Here is a 23,295-nt window from a genome sequence, read left to right as displayed (position 1 = left end):
CTTAAATAAATAGTGATATGCAAAGCAAAAACGATTTGTAGCACAAAAGTGTTAAACAATCAACAAATGCTCATAAAAACTCTGGAATTAAGCACCAACTGAGCCATTTTATTAATCAATGCAGCAAGTACAATAGTATGGAGAAATGCAGCTGGGCTTGCCTTAATGGCAAGCACAAAACCCAGGGGATAATACAATGATCTCAAATGCTGGAAATTACTGCTCCTCTAATTCTGCGCTGCCTAGAAAATACATTGCTGCTTGGAAAGGGACTGCAAGAAACTCCTCCTTCGGTGCTCAGAAAATGATGAAATTCAGCCACAAACTCTTTGGCCAAAACCTACAAAAACCCAGAAATGGTTTGGCCTAATTTGGACTTCCCAAAATCGACCCCCAAAGGCACTATTCAATCCCCAACAATTCTACATTGTCTACTGCAAAGATATGGCTTAAAACCCCACCTCCGGTGCTTAGAAAATTATGAAACTTTATATTTGGGATCCTTGTCAAAAACCCAGAAAAACCCAGAAAGGATTTTGGCTGGTTTAGACTTCTGAAATTCGACCCCCTTGGAGCCCAACCTTAGTTGCAATTGCAAAACTTGGCCTGCTGGAAACTGCCTGTAAATCCTCCCGTAAATGCCCCCAAAATGCTGGGTTGACCCTTGCTATCCAATCCCTGACTTCCTGGGTGAGCTCTTGGCCTAAGACCCCTGCTCCTAAGCTCCACGAAAAACTGCTGAGTGGCCTCTGTGTTGTCCCCCAGCCTAGCAATTCGAATTGCTGGAATGCTGGTTTTGCTGGCTGTAAAACTCAACAAAAATGCTGGACTATTGCTGCTATCTCAGCTCTCTAACTCTCCGACAAACAATCTGATCTGTGCTGGCCTCTATCTCCCTCTACGTATTCTCTGGCTGCCTAGAAATACACACTCCCTGCTCTGCGTTGGTTGGTGGTGCTATGTCACTGCCTCGAAACTCCTAAAATCCTTGTAGAACTGCCTCTCTAGGGCGGGCACGGATGGTCCCCCAAAGTAGAGGTTAAATCTCTTGCTTGAGAGATTCGTGGCTAAACAGCTGGTTGACTCAGCTAAACAGCAGAGTGAACGATCAAGTGATTTTGTTTGCAAGATGTATGAATGAATCCCAAAATGAGAGTTACTCCTTCCTTATAACTCTTTGGGCCTCCCTTGCCTCATGTGGGCCCCTCCATCCACCTATTCGACTTTCCACTAGCAACCAAATTAAGTCGAATTGCTTCCTAAGTCCCTAAGTTGAAAATGATGGGTTCTCTTCCTTAGCCAAAATTGTGTAGCAGCACCCTGTTACAAATGTGTTTGAGAAGGGACATGACAATAGCTTTCTAAATTCCTTTGTTGTATCACTGCTTGGTTGAGGACCATGTAGTTTTAGCCTAACTTGCACTGAAACATATACGGGAATGGATATAGATATGGGGTTTGAAACGGATATGACAAATTTTCAAAAAATCTGGATACGATACAATAAGGAAATGACTCACACACACACACACATATAAATAAGAATTTCATATTACCATTCATCTTTTAGAATCTAAATTCTATATCTAAAAATACATAACCAATTATCATCACCATCAATTCAGCATAAACATTGTCATCATCATTAATGATTATTATAACATTCATGATTCAACATATCATCAAGTTTCTGTTTCAAATTTCAATCATCAACATGACAACATCATCACCAAAATTAAAAATGCACTCTACATAGATGATAGTACAAATTACAAAATGAACTATGACTTGCATTCTACTATCATTATTCATATGACATGTTATGCTATTCAATGTTCATTGTTCAAAAGTTTAAAACACCATAAATCACATTTACATATCATCAAATGTCTTCATCCACGCTATTAAGAACCACATCCTCCCCAAAAGTGGGAGCATTGCTGCCATGTCCACTTGAAGATCCACCAATTGGTGCCTCCTCATCAAACGAAGTCATATGAGACCTGACATTCAATGTCATATCCAAGTTAGGCAACTATGGTTTCACATCCCATAGTTTGGTGGGCCCAAATTTGTATTCGTCTCTCTTGTGTGACAGAAGGCAAAAGTTCAAATGAACATACACTAGATCCTCAGCGTTTTTGGAGCCCAATATGTTTCGCTTAGTGTTGTGAACATCTTGATAACATCTCGATTTTATCTCGAAATCACGATTTTTTGGCCTAGCTGATGTTTGCCAATTTTTACCAATATTTTGATGGTATCTTGATTTTTCCATTGTTTTCCGATTTTTACCAATATTTTCCCGATTTTTATGATTTTATGGTTTTCTGGAACCTTGCTGATTTTACCCTGATGCCGATGTTTGCAACATTGGAACTTTCGCTTCATCGAATGGATGAAGCCATATGTACTCCAGTTCCTTTCCGCTGAAGAGGAATTAGCAACTTGTGACAAGATCCTGATGGCCAATTTTTGGATATGTGGAAGTTCCCCACCATAGTAGTTCCACCAATCTATTGGACTTAATCTAGTTTTGTCCTGCATGCAATCAATATCAACACTCCAACCCTCTGATCCCACAAAATGAAAAAACTCTGAACGAATCCGAATCCCAATTTGAAGATCTACAAAAAGCTTTCTAAAAGCTTTTTTAAACCCTTGTGAGACTTCTGGGTCTTTGTTTGGTGCGATTCTTTTTGGATCACTTAGCAACTTTGCAGAATAATATTTTGGATTCATTGCATAGACCAAAAGATGCAATGGGGTGGTCATCTTCTTCCACCTTTTGGTCAATATATCTTTTACTTCTCTGTAAAATAATTCATCTAGGTCCTTCTCTTTGGCATTTATAACCTCCCTTATCTTCTCTATCATGGAATCAATGGCCTCATACACCTCCCCCAAATTAGGCATATCAGTGTCAAACAGTGAAAGCAAATCCACAATTGGCTTAGTAAATGCCAAGAGGTACGCCACCGTACCCCACCATTCATCATCAACAACCAACCTTTTCACTGTTTGTGCTCTTTCAGATTGGGATTGCCTCCATTGATTCCAAAGAGCACTGCATACCATTGATTGTAATGCTTCTTTCACCTGCATAAGCCTTGTTTTTTTAACAACGTGGTGAATCGGTAACTGCCAGACCTAATCTAAGGCAGACCCAGGATCAATTCTCGTATCTGCCACTATAATACTAAGAGTACATCCAACAACCTGCAAGCCAGATATACTAATTTCTTATGATTTTGGCAAGAGCCGAGACTCACGCTAGGGGGGAGTCTACTCCTTGAGTGGCACACCATAGTAGGACGATATACTCAATGTGATTTGAACCCTGACCTCATGGGTTTCACCCAACAAAACCAACCGTCTCACCACACATCACTGTATACTTGCATAAGCCTTGTTAAGACTATGATGTGAGAAGCAAAATGAGTCTCGACAACTTGCAAGTGCCAAATTGCTAATGTTTCAATAAATTAAAAATCATAATTTGATTGAATAACTATTATGATTCACGAATCATTGCATTTGAAAATCCAATTTACATATTTGAATTTAGAGTGATAGAAACTAGAATGTATTAAATAAATTTTAAAGTTTAGGTATCTTAAGGAGCTTCAACTTCGCAAATTCCTTGTAGATGCTTTGGGACATGTGGTGGTTTGTGACGAAGGCTTGAATTTCTTTTGCCTCTTCAAAAATAATTTGAATCCAATCAATTTGCTTTCTCATCTTGCTCAACATGAGGTTCAATGAATGTACAACAAAAGGGGTCTAGAAGATGTGTTGATATTTGCCTTCAATAATTAGGCCTACTACTCTACACACCATAGCATTGTTAGTTATTACCTGAACAACATTTTCTGGCCCCACCAATTCAATTGCTTCAATCAAGATGTTAGCAATGAATTGGGAATCTTTCAGCTGCCCTTCACAATCCACTGCCTTCAAAAACATTGCCCCCTTTGGGCTCAGAGCAATCACATTGATCAAAGGCCTATTCCTTTAATCTTTCCATCCATCAGAAATGATGGACACCCCTAAAGCCATGAATTATGGATGGGGCTTAATTTAGCCTCCAAATCTAACTTCTCAACACTCGACATTGTAGTGTGGACCTTCTCATATTTTGGGCTCTTGTACCCTTTTGGGGCTTCATTCACTGCTTTGATTCTCTTTTCCCAATAAGGAGATTGTACAAGGTTAAGGGGAAGGCCATTTGCATAAATGCATTGACCTATGGCTGCATCTAATGTCTCTCGAGCATCATTATGAAAATTCTTTTCAAGCGACCCCAAATTTGACCGCTTTGAACCAGGGTTGCCAATTCCATAAGAGGGAAGTGGAGGCTTTGATGAAGATGATCCCAAGATTGTTGGTTGTTTGAATTGAGAGACGAGATTTGCCGCATCTTGTTCTTTTCGATATTTTACAAGTTTTTCATTGCTTAAACCTTTTTCCTCTGCCCCATTCTCTTTAGGTGGGCCAGTGCATATTCGAATCTTATTCCCTCTTAGCCCGAGTAAATGTGCTTTTGACACATTGCAAACCCATGCCAATGACCCCCCTTCTTGGATCTTCCCTACAACAGTTACATATTTCCGAAGTGGTGACTTCGGATCAACTTTAGATATAGATTCAATTTCTTGTTCCTATGCCTCACAAATGGTTGAACTTGAAGTTTCCCATGATGATGTAAATGAAACTGCAAAATAAAATTGATAATTACAAATTGCTCTAGTTAAAACTTAAAACTTAGAGTAAAGTTTAAACTCTTTTTTTTTTGCTGTTAAGGATGGCGTTATAGGTACTGTAACATATGTTATTTAAATTTTCTTTCAAACACTAGTCATATTAGAAATTTAGGTGTAGTTTTTACATATCCGAGACTGGAGTCTGTTTACTAAAGACCTAATGAATGTAGGCTACTAATTAACTAAATAACTGTAAGGTAAAACCACCAAGAAAGAAAGACTACCAACTCTTAGGCCAACTTGCAACACAGTGTTGAGTGTAATCATTAATAGAGTTATGTTCTTCATAAACATTTTAAAAATTACAATTAGATGAGTAGTTGTGAAGAAAGTAGTATAAATTGGTGAATGGTGATGGAGAAAGTATAAGAACCAAACGTTGTAAACCATGTGCCTAATGTTGTCAAGCAATTACAAAAGGTATGAAAAGAGGTGAACAATCTGAAGACCTAATCTTGTGTCATAAATGTGATCTATTCTATTCCTTTATTTTTGAATACATATAGCAATATAGTAATAGGCATCCCTAGTCACAAAAGTTGTAAACAACGATTTATTAAGAATTTAGAGCACCTCATAATAGCACACGATGGTAGCTAGTTAAAAATTTAAAACAAATCAACGATTTTGACTCTAGACTGATCCAGTGAGGGCTCATGTGCTCATCGCTCGATCTATGGCGACAGTGTCACAGTTGCTCTCTGAGTTTGGACTCTGGACTCTGCTCAGGTGCTCGTCACTTGGTCTATGGTGATGACGGGTCAGTGGTCATGGCGGCTCCAACAACAGGGAATGAGGCTCTATGGCGATGGTAGGACAATGATCACAACGATGACTCCTCTAGGCTCCAACAATAGTTCGAATGTAGTCGATTAGGGAACCAACGTTAAAGTAAAGGTGTTAAAGTGAAACCTAAAAACTAAATCTCGTTCCTGACACTTTTCACATATTAAAGGGGGATCCGTTTTCGGAAATTCGGAAACGGATTACGATTTTCGTGGATCTGTTTTTGGATTTTCGGAAACGGATCAAAAAAATTTAAAAGCCCCTAGATGCGTATCCACACACAGAATTGGAGTTTCCAAATTGTTGAAAAAACAGGAAAACATTTTCGTGGCGTTTTGGAAGAGGATCATACCCATTTCTGTTTTAGAAATGGAGAACGACATTTCAGGCCCTTAGTCCAGGCGTTTTCGGTAACTTAGGTTTTAGCTAGTGACATTCCTTAGTATGACATCATTAACCATCGGTTATAGTGCTCATTGAAAGACAAACTAGACTTGGGTGTTATTTTCCTAGACCAATTTGGGTTTAATATTTTCTCAAGCCTTCCAAATGCTCTTGGCCACAAATACTCCCTTAGCCTTAACATGAGAAGTATTGAGTAGAATAGTTTAAAATTCTAGGTTACTCTAATGTTTTTTCGCCAAAGGGTTAGTTGTAAAGGACTTTCTAAACCTCTAGTCCTTAAATATCTATGATTATCCATTGTGCTTAAGCATCAAGCATGTGTATGTTTCCCAATGATGCCCATCCCCCTAGTCTTTAGGCAAGTAACAAATGTTTCAATTGGCTTTGTGAATTCCTTGTATTCCTTGAGAGTTGGCCCAAAGAAATCTAAAAGGAGTTTCTTAATAAGTGTTGATAGATGAGATCCATCATGAAGAGTAGTCCATGTGCATGGCAACCTTATTACAAATTTGAAATTTCGCTGCTAGATACATAGGCTTGGTAATCCCTTATTATTTTTCTTTGTAATATGTTGGAGAATCACCTCTCATCCTTTCTTTGTAATGTGTTGGAGCCAAAAACATCCTTTCTCAAGTGATCTAAAGGGGTTGGTTTCCTTTGATTTGTAGCTTGATTAATGGCGAGGCAAGTTGAGGCATGAAAAAACATCATCTGTACATCTGTTAGAGAAAATGCCCAAAACCTAATGCTTTTATTATGGGCAAGATAATTGAGCACTCCATTGTGTCATAAGCTTGCTCGAAATTTATGTTTATAAAAATGGCATTCAGGCCTAGGAAATGTTCAATGCTCTAGTGGGCCTCTTTTAGAGTGACAGCATGAATAGGACGATGATATTGAGAAATAAACTTAGGTTCGTAGAGATGTCTTGATCTAATAGTGTTACCAGTTACCTCATGAGGATTACCAAGATTCCTGATTAGCTTGCAATGGTTGGGGAGAAGGTGATTGATGCAAAGCTAGTTAATACAATATTGAATGGTTTCTCAAAGCCCTAAGAACCAATTGTCAAGCGTATTTGTGCTCAGGAGAAACATCCCACTTTTGGAAGGCTTTGGAATGATTGCATCCATGAAAATATTTGGGATGAGTCCTAAGCCAACAAGCAAGGAGATGACGAAAACCTGTCTCTTGTCAGTTAGGTGAAAAAGGACAGAGGAAAGGGTTCCAACAAAAAGGGTAAAAGTGAGGGGTCATCCTCACAATTGGGGAATGAGAAGGACTTGAGCAAGGTCAAGTGTTCATATGCCACAAGAATGGACATTATGCATCTCAATGTTTGGAGAAGAAGGGTAAGGGAAAATCACAACAGGTAACAACATCAACAAAAACTTAGTTGAATGAGTTTATTGCGAAATCTAAAAAGGAACTTCTTACCAGTTTCCTGCCTTTTTACTAGCACAATCACTAGTAGTGCATGGTACATGGACAATGGTGCATTTCATCACAAGATAGCAGCATGAGAGCTACTTAGCAATCTGTCGGATGACTCAAGTATTCATGTGGAGCTTAGCAATTATGGCAAGTATGCAATGAAAGGCATGAGGACAATTTTGTTCCAACTGGAGTTAGTTGGTTCATTGGAAGCCATGACGTGCTATATGTTCTAGGACGTAGGAAGAAACTACTCTCAGTCTCAGCTATGGAGGATATATGTTTTTCCATTATGTTTTAGAAAGGGCAAGCACTCATTTATTTGAAAGAATTTAGCCTTGACTGTTATGATCCTTGCACCTTAAAAATGATAAGAAACCAATAATTATAGTCCTTGATGGGGAAACAATATTTGATGATCCTGAGAGTCGAGACTATGTCTCATATATATATATATATATATATATATGACTCGAGACTATGTCTCATATATATATATATATATATATATATATATATATAGGAGACAAGGGGTACAATTATAATAAAATACGACCATGAGGGGTTCTAGCCTACATTAATAGAAATGTAACTGCTCAATATCTAGGGCTTAATTAGGGGCTTGAACCTAAGTTGCACGAAACGCCGAAACGTCTAGAAGTTTCCGAAACGGGGATGCCTTGAAACGCACACGTGTTGAGAATTCAGTAGGGCAATGTATATGTAAATTCTCTTAACTCTTGTACCTAGGACAAACCCTAGAAGCACTCAATGGGTGCTTGAACTATAAATAAAAGAACTTGAGCATGAAACCCATGCTTAAATAATAATAATAATTTCTTTTTCATTTTATATATACAAGAATACATTTCATACTAATGAAGACCGAACCTAGTTACACATTTTCCAACAATGCGACCCTCAAAAATTGGAAACACGACTGAAACTTCATATATATATATAGTCAATATTAAATAACACATTATTTTCCAAGAAAAGAAAGAATGAGACATATAAATGACATTTTAGAAGGAAATCCAAATTTATATTAACTCCAATAGATGATTACATGATGCAAATATCCAAAATTACCCTTTAGATGAGGCTATACATCCAAGGCTAAAAAATCAACCTTTATATGTGAGGCTATATGTGCTAAAATTGAAATAAAACATGAGCTAAAGACAATTATGGCTACATTAACATATCATTACTAATAAAACTCATCCTCATCAGCAAAGATAAAACAAGATGCTTGTTCAATAGAAGAGCCAACTCTACTAGTACTTCCAGTTGCACTTGCACCACCACTGGCACAAATATCAAGAGCAGAAAGAGAGAGCTCTAAATTTGGACTTTTGGGTGTTAGAAGGGGCCCACTGTTGAAAAGTGTAACTAGGTTCGGTCTTCATAATGACATGTGTAATTGTGATTTTATGTAATTGATGTAAAGAAGAAAATAAAATTATTTTTGTAATGCTTGAATCATGGGTTTCATGATCAAGGAATTTTATTTTAGTTAAGGTTCCCATTGTGAGCCTTTAGGTTTTGTCATCAAGTCATAAAAGTATATTGAGTCAATGTCATGTATGGAAGAACCTTTCATGAGTCAATGAAAGAGTAAAAAGGCCCCTTCAAGGCCAAGCTCAAGCTCCTCCTAGAAGTCGGCCTCAAGATGGAATATTAAACCTACACCTAATGGCATGTCAGCGTATGGGCAAAATGAAGTCGACTTATTTCATGGGCAACCACTATAAATAGACAACTCGACACTCATTTGGAGACAAAAGATTTTCGGTCAATGACAAGTTTGCAATAAGAAGTGTGAGAATCACTTGGGAAGGAGCCGCATGACCAACAAAGAGAAAGGAAGGAAGAGCGAAGTCTTTCGTGTTACTTTGGATCTGTTTTAGGGTTATTTCTTGTCACACGTGCAAAGAAGAGAGGCATCATCTGTTATAGTAAAGGCCGAGATGTTTGCTGCAAGGAGGGGCTGAGGTCAGTGATTTCACTCTAGAAGTCAAGTCAAGGAGAAGACATTACAACCATCAAGCCGAAGTATAGAAGGAATTATCCCCATTCAAGCGAATGGTAACAAAGTGTTGCAACTAGGGTTTTCGAAATAAGGCCGAGAATTGCAGTACTGAAGCAAGGAACCAAAACACTTCAAGATAGCCGAGGAGGAAGAAACAAGGAGTTTGACAATCGTTGACTCAAGGAAGAAGAGGAAGCCTTGTGTCTTGGTTTTGGAGAGGCAAATAGGTCAAGGGTCTTGGTCTTGGTATTCGTCAATTGAAGTCTCTATAAGAAGAAGAATTTGTTTGGGTTTTCTTCTCAAGTGGGAGAGGTTTTGGCCCTGGATGATAGCCTATATTCTATCTCGTCTCTTTTTTGTTTATGCATTGGTAGCTGTTTGATGAAGAAGAATATTATAATAATCTAACTAAAGTGAAGATCCTAATCTATTGAAGTAAAAGTCATTCACAAGCAACTATCATTAATAGAGAAATCACTTAATCTTGATGCCCTATATTTCTTAACATGGTATCAGAACTAGGGTGACAAAGTCAAGGAAGGACATCTTATCAAGGGACACTCAACGATCAAATCTTGAGAAAGGCATCAAAGCAAATCTAGAAGATCATCTTGGAGTCAAGATCTACAAAGAAGTGTCAAAACCCTAGATCGAAGAAGAAAGTCTACACCAGCAAGAAGTCTTGGAATCCTCAAGTCATCTCAAGAGACCACAAAGACCCTACTCAAGTTGAAGGACTTATACATCAAGTTTCTTTCTAGAGAAGCAAGATCAAGGACGTTGTCATCATCTTCAGAAGTTCTAAGGCAATTTCCTCTCGTTGAAGCAAGGACCTTACCATTATAGAAGATCATCCAAGAAGCATCAAGAAGTCATCATTGATCATCATCAACAAGGGCATCTCCATCAAAGGATCTAAAGTGATCTCCTTCTTTGTGAAGTCAAGGATCACTCTTGAAGAGATCTATCCTCATCAAGGAGAAGTTCTCTATCATCTATATTATCAACAAATTCAAGGAGGTAGCGAGTGGAAGAAGCATCTTCTCAAGTAAGTATATTTATGTTAGATCTTAGACTTTTTTGATCCATATTGATAATAAGACTGTCTTTTGGATTAATCACATTATTGAGATTTTGTTGATGTTTCAAACCAACTATAATGTGGTTCATCCTTAGAACAAAGGTCTGAACCTGTCAAAGTGTCTTTTTGCAAGGAAAGCAACAAATTGGTTGGGGCTTCAAACTATCTTGCATGGAAGAAGATGACGGATCTAAATCTCATTGAAAATGGGGTTATGGATCATGTCAAAGGATCTATCACCAAACCAGTGAAAGAAGATGCTCAAACACTCGTAAAGTTTATGAAAGGAGAAATGGGGGCTCAAAGGATTATCATAGAATCCATCAAGGATCCCCTCATTCCATATGTATCCAAACTCGACACCTCAAAAGAAATATATGACAAACTGGTAGAATTGTTTTTTGTAAGCACTGCAGGAGAAGTTATCTCTCTAAGGCAAGAACTGTACAAACTAAAGATATCGAAAGAAGGAATGGCCTCATACTTTTTGAGGATATTTCAGATAAGGGATAAACTTCAAGATCTGGGAGAAGGAATGTTTGACAGGGAGATGACCACTGTAGTACTAAATGCACTACCAGAGGAATGGGGTAACTTTACTTCAAGCATTTATGGGAAGAAAGAAGCTACTCCATTCCAAGATCTATGGTCACTATGCAAGATTGAAGAAACCAGGCTGAAGGATAAAATTGATGTGGGATCCAGTGAGCAAAATCAAGCATATGCTACTATGGCAAAGAGAAGAGGAAAGTTTGAAAAATTTGGTCCTCAGAAAAAGAGAAGGAACATGGCTAAGATTCAATGCTATGGATGTTAAGAATATGGGCATTACAAAAGAAATTGTCCTAAGCTCAAAAAGGACAATATCAAAAGAGGTAGAGAAGAAGCCCATATCAATGAAGAAGTGGAGGAAGCTAAAAAGAAGAAGTTTAAGAAAGAGGAAGTAGGAGATCTCTACTATGATTGAGATAGTCTTCCTCACCTAGTTTTCAAAGTTTTTTGGTGTAAGATATAGCTATCAAGAATCACTAAGGAAAATGATAGGATGCATCATGGCATCACAAAAGCATTAAAAGCAAGAGCTCGTGACATCATCATAAAGAAGCATGAAAGATAGCTAAAGTCTATGGTAATCACCTATGGAAAAATATAGCTCTTGGAAACCTCATTAGAAACATAAGTGGTACTTATGGGAAAATCATCTAGTACAAAGCTCATCATACATTAGTCAAAAGGAAACATTTGCTGGATGAGGATACTCAAGATCCTCTATTGGAATCTTCATCGGAAGGTTCAATAATCAAAAGGAAGCAAGGGTTTCACCAAGAATTCCAACTTATGGAATACAGGATGATGGTATGATGACAAAAGAGGTGAAGCAGATCAAGGGATTGAAGTTTTTTCAATCAAAGAAGCTACTGAAAGGAAGTATAAGATGACCTAAAGGAAAATGAGGTATGTATGCTTGTATTCGATATTGTAAAGTCATGTCATATGATTGTAGGTATCATGGATAAATGCTCTATCTCGAGAAGCATGATCAAAAGAAAGGGATCTCCTCGTTTGAAAGAATGCAGGAAGACATGAGCCACATATTGTCTAGATGAAATCAACATAATATGTCCTCATATGAAATATGAGGTGGTTGACAGTGATGGGAGGAACTCTGATTAAAAGTTCCTGGGAAGAAAAATGTGTGAAGAAAGAAGGAAAGAGTTCGTGGAAATATGCAACCATGAAGAAGGAAATCAACATTCGAGAATTGAAAGATCTGACTAGAATATCTCCATGAAAGATATGATGACTATGATGAAGTCTGAAAAAGAAAGAGACCCTTGATAGCATATATCTTTTGGAGATGTGTCAATGTGTATGTGGGAGGTTGATGCGAACTAGAAGATGTCATGATGAAAGACCATCACTAAGGTAATTTTTATTTAATTTTCATTCCTTTATTTTTGAATGATATATGGATGGGATTATGTAGGGCTGCCAAGGGAAGATGTATGGATATCTTCCACCCATGATGTCCATGTAGTAGGATGAAAGATCCTCAAGGAAACATGGCATGAAGAAGGCAGCATGGCATGAAGGAAGGCCAGATATGAACCGATGGATCACTTTCGGATGAAAGGAATAATGACATGACCGACTCATGGATGAAAGTGATGGATGGTTTGTGCCTATGAAGAAGTCCCAAAACATGAAGACTCCTAAATAAAGAAAATAAGCTCATGACATCGTGAGGAGTTCTTCAAGCAACTGGTTGTCCCATCCCATCATCTCCACCTAGAGAGTTGTTGTAGGTCCCCAATGAAGAGGAGTCTGGAAACAAGTTTCTAACCTGGTAGAAACTTGAAAGCAAATTCCTAAGCCAAGAGGGAGATTAGGTACATTCCTTCCTTAGGAATGAGTACATTCCTTCATTGGAATAGGCATGTCCTCCCTAAGTTGAAAGGGAGAGATAGACACATCATTCTTGTCTTCACTTGGGAAGATAGAATGGAGGATTAGGTAAACATCTGGCATCCGATAATCTTTGAGGATGAGTTAGGGCATCCAAGCTAAGAGTAGTCGTAGAGGAACGATATTCTTTGAGGACTGAGAATCCAAGATAAGAATAGTCCTGGTGAAACACACCCTGAGAACCCAGGTGGGCTATGTTCCGAGAGAGACAATGATTAGGGTGTTTATACATCATTGGTCTCGCCAACATTGGGCTCATATCTTGTGGAGAGATAGAGCTGTTAGTCAAGGCCTTGCTATGTGACAATGCTGGTTGATATGATGCTATATAGATGGGTTACCAATCTAACTCTTCTTATGAGAATTCTTTAGATTGAGAATGTCCAAGTACCTTGTATGGATTATGAATACCTCCCTAGTTAAGAGGGAGTGTTGAAAAGTGTAACTAGGTTCGGTCTTCATAATGACATGTGTAATTGTGATTTTATGTAATTGATGTAAAGAAGAAAATAAAATTATTTTTGTAATGCTTGAATCATGGGTTTCATGATCAAGGAATTTTATTTTAGTTAAGGTTCCCATTGTGTGCCTTTAGGTTTTGTCTATTGGGAATCACGATTGTTGTTAGAGGTGGTTAGTCCATGTCGTGAAACACATGGGAGCGTTGATTTATTCAATGTCCAACAATCTCCCCCCAACACGAGCCGGGTGTGTATCAAACTCGTGACCTACACTCTGATACCACTTGTTGGGAATCAGGATTGTCGTTAGACCAAAACCCGTAGGTAGTAGTCAATGATCACATCGCCAAAGATAAGGATCCAAGAAAGGCGGTTAGTCCATTTCACGAAACACACGAGAGCGTTGGTTTATCCAATGTCCAACATTGTCATCAAGACATGAAAGTCTATTGAGTCAATGTCATGTATGGAAGACCCTTCTTGGGCATGTTACATTTGTATGAGTTAATGAAAGAGTAAAAAGGCCCCTCCAAGACCAAGCTCAAGCTCCTCCAAGAAGTCGGCCTCAAGATGGAATATTAAACCTACACCAAATGGCATGTCGGCCTATGGGCAAGGAGAAGTCGGCTTATTTCATGGGCAACCACTATAAATCATTGTTTTAAAAAACGGCCGTTTCGGTACCGAAACGGCCGAGTTGATCCGAGCCGATACCCTTAGCCATGACTCGGCCTTTGAAACGGTACGTTTGGCCGAGTCAGCCATGACTCGGCCAACTCGGCCGAGTCACAAAAAGCCAGCCCTGAACACGTTAAACAACAATTTAATATTTTTTTAATGGATTTTTAAGGTGATTTCTGATTGGTTTGGACTCCAAGGTGTTATATGAATTTGCTAAATGTCATTTGGGGTCCATTCCCCCTCCCAAACCCTATTTAACACACTCAAATTCTCTCTACTATTGATATGCTATTCAAATTTCATGGTAATGTTAAATTCTTAAAGTAAAAGTGATATTCTCCTTAATCTTCATTTTCATCCTTTTACTTAAATTTTTAACATTACCATGAAATGACTCAGGATGTTTGAGAGTGGTTTCGGCCTCATTGAATTTCATATGGAGAAAGTAGAATTTTAGATTTCATTCAAAATCCAGTAGACTTATCAGTTTTTCAGGATTTCAGGATTGGAGGATTGCAATGTTTCCATTGAATTTTGTTATGTATGAGGGTATGGAACTCTTATTTAATCAAGAGCACCAATCCCTCTATGTACCTTGATGTTAGTGACATTGGTTGTCGAACTCCTCTGGGATTCGCTCCCAAACCAGGAGCTTCTAAAAATGTCGCTCCCGCTCCCATTTTCGCTCCTGCTCCTAAGTAACACAAAGAAGAGAAACCGTTTGGATCAAAAACAGTTAAGTGATCTAGTTTATGTCCAATACAACCTGCGGCTCAGACGAAACCATTTGTTGAACAAAAGACCTGATTCAGATCCCATTGTGTTGGAAGACATTGATCCAACACGAGATTGGGTAGTGGAGAGTCGTCCAACAGAGTTTGATCTTGATGAGGATCTTGATTTAGATTTAGATATCGAGACATCAATTGAACTTGAACATGCTGTTCAGTTAAATGCAGATCCCAATCCACCATCCTCAGTCTCACAGCCAGCAAGGACTCCAGTTGTAGGTGTGTTTGGAAACATGAATGAAAATCTCTAAAATTATGTTTAAAATCTTTAAAATTATGTTTTTTTATAAAAAAAATAAATATTTAATGTATTTTTTACAACGACCGATCATTGAAATCGAGCCGGCCGAGTCATTACCGTTTCGGAGTCGGAGTCGGAGTCGATCCTCGGCCGAGTCGGAATCGGAGTCGGAGTCTTAAAACATTGCTATAAATAGGCAACTTGACCCTCATTTGGAGATAAAATATTTTTGGTCAAGGACAAGTCTGCAATAAGAAGTGCGAGAATCACTTGGGAAGGAGCCTCGTGACCAACAAAGAGAAAGGAAAGAAGTGCGAAGTCTTTGGTGTTACTTTAAATCTGTTTTAGGGTTATTTCTTGTCACACGTGTGAAGAAGAGAGGCATCATCTGTTGCAGGAAAGGCCGAGAGTATTACTGTCTGCTGCAAGGAGGGGTTGAGGTTGCTAAGTTCACTCTAGAAGCCAAGTCAAGGAGAAGACATTGCAACCATCAAGTCGAAGTATAGAAGGAAGTATCCCCATTTAAGGGAAGTGGTAACAAAGTGCTGCAACTAGGGTTTCCGGAATAAGGTCGAGAATTGCAGTACTGAAGCAAGGAATCGAAACACTTCAAGATCGCTGAGAACGAGGAAGAAAGCCTATATTCTGTGTCTCTTCTCTCTTTATTGTTAATGCATTGGAGTTGTTTGATGAAGAAGAATACTATAATAATCTAACTAAAGAGAAGATCCTAATCTATTGAAGTAAAAAGAATTCACAAGCAGTTATCATTAATAGAGATCACCTAATCTTGATGCCCTAGATTTATCAACACCCACGCCCTTCTTCACACCTTGAGCTGGCCGAAAAAGGTAAAAAAAAAATAGTATTTTTGCCTTTTTGTTCATCGAAACACACCCTGTAGCGGCTGAAACGCCGCCGGTCTTACCGTACGACGTTTCGAAATTGAGAAACACCATATGGTATGACCAATGATATTTCGACTCCATTTCAAAGCCGTTTCGGCATTTTGGGCCGTCCCGATGTTCGGTTTTAGGTGTTTCCTGCAACATAGGTTTGAACATTTAGTGAACATAATTGTGCCATTACACCTTGATTTCCTTTTTTGAGTAATTTTGTCATTCCATTAGATGTTCCCAATGATTGTAACCATTGAACCCCTAATACAACATCAACACCATCCATTTGTATTGCAATCATGGGATTGTCCAACAAATACTCCCCCATATTGAGCTTAATACTGTGGCACTTCCTTGAACAATTTATTGTGCCTCCATTTGCAATCATTACTTGAAACTCTGGTGTTGGATATACGTAACAATTGAGAAGTTTTGCTAATTTGTAATTGATGAAGTTATGGGTAGTGCCCAGTTTAATCAACACTTTACTTTTTCTTTTTTGATTTATCCTTCTATCTTGAGTGTTTGTGGAGTATTAATGCCAACCAATGTATGGCAAGAGAGTTTTGGAGTAGTCTCCTATAGCTCTACATCTTGTGAAGTTTCCACTTCTTAATTTTCCCTTTATTGTACTTGTTGTCATAGTTAAAACATAGTCTCTTTGTTCTTCTTTCTTCCATTTGTTGAGGAGTCAACCTTGTCGATTTAAGAGAGGGAGCATAATATTTCCTGTAGTTATTAGTGATTGAGTTTTTAGTGGTCATATTTTTACCTTCAACTTCCATTTTCGAGATTGAAAGTATGCTCTAGAGTTTGAGGTTCAAAGGGACGTACTTCATTTTGGATGCTTTCCTTTAAAGTTCCCATAAATGTGTCTAAAAAATTCTTTTGAAATATTCTTTACTTTGAAACTCAACTTTTGGAATTTTTTGAATGTGCTCTGTAACTGGACCTTTTTGTTGAAGATTTACCAATTGACTAAGGAATATATTGTTATTAATATCCCCATAATGAACTATCAATTCCTCTTTAAAAATGGACCAAGATATAACATAATCCTTTTCCTTTCACAAAGCCACTGATACAATAAATGTTGGTCTTGTTCTTAAAATATGGATGCAATATTTACCTTTTGTAAGGATGCCACTTGGTGTAGATCAACACATTGCTCCATCTGAAATATACATGTTGTAGGATCATTGCCTCAAACTTCGTCATATCGATCTTTGGAATGTAGTAGTTCCTTGGTGTTGACTTGAAGCCCTCATGATGTGGATATTGGATCGAAAATTCATGATTATGACAATGTTACATTTATTGTTATCAACAATTTATCACTGGGGGTCCGAAATTTAAATTGTAGAAAATCCAAGAAATTCTAATCTGCTATAGTGAACAATTTGAAAACTGAAAACTAGTTTCTTTTCGCTAAAACACAAAATTTCTCTACTTCAATTAGACTATTACTAGCAAGTTCTATTTGTGGAAAGTCGAACTGTTGATTGACTAGTTAACAAAAGCTCCCTGGTTGTGTTAAATCGTCCTTCCTATAATTTAGGAGCTCGACTAAATCAACTTGTCCTTTACCCAAAATAACTCGAACTAGAAGACAATAAACTCAACCTTCCACTAATTACCACTAGTCAACTGCTTCTTGCACTTTTAACTTTTAGGAATTTGCCCTAAATTTTAGGAACTCGTCCTACTTTTTAGGAATTAGCTCCTAACTCATAGGAACTCGTGCATGCTCAAGGAAAAACTCGTTGTGGTTCTTTTGATTAAGGCACAAATCAAGGAACCCTTTCTCTCTATTATTTTCAACACTCCCTCTTAGCAAGGAAGGTGTTCCTGGAAGAACTTTGTCCACCTGGATTTGTTTCCAACACCACCAAGTTCTCTGCTGCTGCAACAAATCCCTCTCAACTAGAAGGCTTCCTTGCTTTCTTCTGTGGAACCTGTTTTGAAGACTTGTTCTTTCCCACCATACTCTGTGAGTCCATCACTTCCCTATTCTGAGCATTTCCTTCCTTGCTGCTCAAGGCTGCTCCCTCTGAAAGTTTGCATCTCCAGCTCCAAAATCTGCCACTACCAGTGAACGCAACTCCTTTAGGTCACTGATCTTTGGCCAAAATAGTTTTCCCTCTAGCTGCTCCTTTGTCCATCAAGGATGCCAACTCATAGGGTCTTCAACCTGCCCACTACTTGCCTCATTGTTGCTCCACAAAAGACAAGTCTTAGGGTAATGGAGGCTGCCCACTCTCACTGTAGAAGTCCATCTCTACACAGTGAACTAGGGCTGAATACTAAGCCCTCTTGGTTGCTTCCTTTGTCCCTTCAAGGATCAACCCCGAGCTTCAACAATTTTGCCGCTCCAACCAGATTTGATGTCCTTCTCAAATGCTGGACTTAGGGCACCAAAGACACCTTCTAACTGCCCTCCAAATAATACATAAGATGTCCACCAAAACTGTCCTAAATCTGGACTCAAACACCTAGCAAAATCATCAACTTAGAATGACATACATACCTCTTTAAGACTCCTCCTTCTAGCTGTCTGAAACTCTCGGCCAGTGCACTAATATTTTGGGATCTCGGCCCTAGTTAGGGCTGCCTGTAGCAGTTGCTACAACCCACCTACCCAACCTTCAAATCTCTTCCAGAACTGTGTTGTTCCTCCTTCTAGCTAGATCTTTTTTCTTCTGCACAATACTTGAAGACACTCAACCTCTCTTGATGACACACAGATCTTGTTACGGCCTATACACACAGATTTATATCCAAAAACCATGCACAAAACTGCCCTTAAATGCTGCCTACAATCTGCCCTTAACTCGGCCTTGTCTAACTTCAAAAGACACCCTACATTGCTCCACCACTCCACCTGAACTAGCTCCTTAAGTGTTGCAGCTATCACAGACCATATGACTACTCACTATGACGATTTTTCTCTTGAATGTGCTATCTTTATTCTGATCCACACTCTGATACCATGTAGAAAAGCCATGAAATTCTGATCTGCTATAGTGAACAATCTGAAAACTGAAAACTAGTTTCTTCTCACTAAAAGACAGAATTTCTCAACTTCAAATTTGCAGCGGAATAGGAACATACATAAATCATAGTCACACAATTCAAAACACAATTTTTTTTAGGGAACCCAATTGGGAAAACACTCTGCTTGCTTGAGAATTTTATTGATAGAAACTGAGCAGTTGATCTCTTACAAATACAATTGTTTCAATTTGAAAAACACACTTGTCTTTCCTGTTTGATCTAAGCTTGAACCCCTTGCAAGACTGCTGATGTCTGCTGCCCTCTATCAATCTGTGCACAAGCTTCTCTTGCACACCCTTTCTCTGTGCAACCTTCTCACAAACCCGTGAGCTCTATTGTCATGTCTCACCAACTCGTGCTCACAAGACAATTATCAAATTGTGCCTTCGTTCCTCCTTATAAGCACTTCGATTAGGCTATTACTGGCAAGTTCTATTTGAGGAAATTCAAACTATTGATTGACTAGTTAACAAAAGCTCACTGGTTGTGTTAACTCGTCCTTCCTATAATTTAGGAGTCTGACTCAATCAACTTGTCCTTTACCCAAAATAACTCACACTGGAGAACAATAAACTCGACCTTCCACTAATTAGCACTAGTCAACTGCTTCTTGCACTCCTAACTTTTAGGAATTTGCCCTAAATTTTAGGAACTCGTCCTACTTTTTAGGAATTAGCTCCTAACTCATAGGAAATTGTGCACGCTCAAGGAAAAACTCGTTGTGGTTCCTTTGATGAAGGCACAAGGCAGGGAACCCTTTCTCGCTATTATTTTCATCATAAATTATCGACAATATCAAGGAAAATATCGGAAAACTTTACAAAATACAAAAATAATATTTTTTTGGTCAATGTTTTAACTTCTAAAACAACATCAACATCAAATAAACACATTGCTACATAAATATGAAAATAAAATCAATATATAAGATGTCAAGTGTTACATTAGACATCGACATTGAAATATGATATTTGCCCTGAGTCATAAGATCTAATAGAATGATACAAAATCATCAAAACAAAAATAAATGTATCTCATGAGATGAATCATGGCAATGAAAACAACAGATCTCCCCTTGTTTGCTTGATGGAAAATGGTCACAACATCCTCAGTTGGACCAAAAGATTTGTCAACCAAAAAATACATAAAATGTTCAAACTTTGAAAAGAACATATAATTCATGTGCATCCATATGAATCCAAATTATTATACACAATATGCAAAATTTCTCATGTATATACTATATAGCAAGGGTAGATTTAATCAAAATATCATCAAGTACAAGCCATATCTGAATTAACAAAGATATTTAGAGAGACTCTAAATGGCCTCTGAAATCCAAAGAAAATAATGCTACAACAAATAGCTACATAACACCAAAATCATTGCCTATATTGGGATCATCCTCATCAAGATCACCCTACGAACATTAAAATAAGATAGCAAAAGCTTAACATCCTAATCAATGATTTTGCTTGAGTGAAGTTTACATTTTTACTAGGGTCATGGATAATTGAGTGAAGTTTATATCTTTACTAGGGTCATGAAAGAGGAGCTCAACAGCCAATACCACCAACATCAAGGTACATAGAGGGCTTGGTGATCTTGATTAAATGTTAGTTCCATACCCTCATACATCACAAAATGTTGTAGAAACATTGCAATCTCTCAAATCCTGAAATCCTAAAAACTTTAAAGTCTGCTGGATTTTGAGTAGGATCTAAAATTCTACTTTCTCCATATGAAATCCAATGAGGTTGGAACCACTCTCAAACATCCTAAGTCAATTAATGGTAATGTGAAAAATTTAAGTAAAAGGATGAAAATGAAAAACAAAAATTTAAGGCTTCAGTTAAGGATGAGGTTTTAGTCAATTTTGGGAGTTGAAGGCTTAGGTGGATAATCAGATATAATCAGATATAAAGGAAGATTTCTCCAAGATTTCTCCAAGTAGGTCCATCATACAACCCACAATAGAATGGGGTTGCGGAGAAAAATAATAGGTCCATCATCGGAGCGGCCAACGTTGTGATAAATGACCAAGATTTGCCTATTTTTCTTTGGGTAGAGGCATGTAATATGGAAATATATATTTAGAATAGGAGTCCCCAGAGGATATTGGGGGAATTGGGGGACAAGACTCTAGAGGAAGCATTCAGTGGGGAGTGTTGATCTTTGTAGCTTCGGACAAGAACTTCTGCATAGATCTAGTGTCAAAGGTGTGGATGCCATTCAAAAAAGTATTTTCTATTTTGTAATTCACTTTAAATCAAAGTTAAGTATTAAAGTGAGGAGTCTTTTATTAGTGAGTTGATTAATGTCTAATAACATGTAAAGAATTTACATTAGTGATTTAGTTGTAATCTCCATCGTTGTAATGTTGTAGAATGATTTTTTTGGATGCTAGGGGCCATTTAGAGCCTGTTAGAGCCTGTTTGTTGATGTATCTTTGGTTTAGAGATGGATTTTGCTATTTTGGTTATATGGTTCCTTGCATGCTATATAAATGAGAACTTTTTTCATATTTGTGTATAATTGGTTTTGATTTATATGGATGCAAATGAAATATGTTTTTTATTTTTATTTAAATTTGATTATTTTATGTATTTTTTGGTTGACCGGTTTTTTTGTCCAGTTTTTTAACCAGTTCTGGTTCGATTCTGACTGGTTCCCGGTTTGGGGTTGACTGGTTCGGTCAATAGTTTGGTTCTGATAGCATTGATATGTTCTCATTTTTTATGTTTTTTAGTAAATTGACTGGTTTTTAAAACTTCACTTGTATCTAGAGTTTGCCAGGAGGTTAAGATTGTTGGCTTCTTACTGTTGCCTGGATTTAGTGTTTTGTTTACATTAACAGTAATGGCTACTTTAGATTTGCGACTCTGGTTTTATTTTGACATACAAAGCTATAATGTACTTCTTATCTTGCAGATATTATAAACCATATCTTAAACTATGAATTTGATTAGGTCAGGGCATGGATTTTTTTATTGTTTTAAGTGTATGAAAATGTACTTTTTGGAATGTTTCTTATCGTGATCCTGTAGATAGTTGAGTTATATTATGTTAGACCAATTGCACGTGTTATGGCCCTAATGGGGGTTTATATGGGATGAAATGTGTGTAATAGTAGGTTTGCCATGTAGAGTGCCTACATGGGGCTTATGGGGTCATAACATCATGATTTCTTTAGATAAAAGAGTGGAGTTTTAGAACAAGAATATAGTACTATTCCTTGAATGTTAAGCTGTATTTTCTGTCGGCGTTTCTACTTGTTAGATGCACATCTTTTCGTAAATCCTAAGTCTACTGACAATTGTATGTGGTGTTTTCCCATTTTTTAGAAGGAATGGCGGGATCATAGAGATGAATTCAGGAAGAAGGTCAGTCGCATTGTCAGGAAATCACAGGAAATGCTATGAGACTTGATAATTATGATGGAATTTTGAACTGCATTCTTTGGAATGCTGACAATCTTCATGATGATTCCATACCTAGTGATATTTATGTGACGTGTGTCTTTAGTAGCATGGATGAAACATGGAAAGTCCATATATTTGTGTAGTTTGCTGCATCAGATATGATGGATTTAATATACATACAATATTGTAAAATGCTTGCATAGCTACTGTGGTTGATTTCATTTTGTGTTAGAAAGGAGTTCTCAGGTACAGTCATTGCCAAACAAATCAATTATTATTCATTGATTTGCACCTTTTGATTTCATATCTTTGACATTCTATGAACTCAATGGATGAACCAGAGTTTGTGCATTTATGCTCTTCTGATGCAGAGAATCATAAAGTGTCTGTCCCTCAGCTTCAATCCTTGTGTATACTAGAGTATGCTGAATTTCTTTTGTTTTGATGTTATACGTTACTTCTGAGATCACAGTTTTAAATCCACCACTGTCTTCAGCATAACCATTTTGTTCAGTATTAGACTCTTTTTCTAGCAGTGTTAAATCTCAAGTTTTGGCTCTTATTTTAAAGAGCCTGTCATGGAGGTTGACTTCAGCTATTGAGGCTTTGAATAAATAAACAGTCAATACCATTTTTTTTGTAGTTAGTCCCTTTTTCTCTCATGTAGGATATGTTCGATTAACAGATGATTTGGTCATTTCAAATTAATTTTTGCTATTTCACCATCATCCTAACCACTACTTTTATTGTGATTGAAAGTATTATTCGTGTAGGAT

General features: G+C 37.6%; 1 protein-coding gene across 1 annotated transcript in view; it reads left to right on the top strand.

Moving 5' to 3' along the window:
* The window catches only part of LOC149165036 (ubiquitin-conjugating enzyme E2 7-like), a 54,488-nt gene extending 31,618 nt beyond the window's left edge, over positions 1–22,870 (top strand). The window contains exon 6 of the mRNA XM_089432222.1: positions 22,442–22,870. Coding sequence (XP_089288348.1) covers positions 22,442–22,519 — 78 coding nt within the window. The 3' untranslated portion in view covers positions 22,520–22,870. The remainder of the gene's footprint in view (positions 1–22,441) is intronic.
* Positions 22,871–23,295: the final 425 nt, after the last annotated feature.

The sequence above is a fragment of the Pinus tabuliformis genome, chromosome 5_1 (genome assembly GCF_031772625.1).
Source record: "Pinus tabuliformis cultivar Carrire ecotype Pingquan chromosome 5_1, CPIR1, whole genome shotgun sequence".
Lineage (NCBI taxonomy): Eukaryota > Viridiplantae > Streptophyta > Pinopsida > Pinales > Pinaceae > Pinus > Pinus tabuliformis.
The sequence above is the reverse complement of the archived record's forward strand: the minus strand, read 5'-3'. Positions and strand labels throughout refer to the sequence as shown.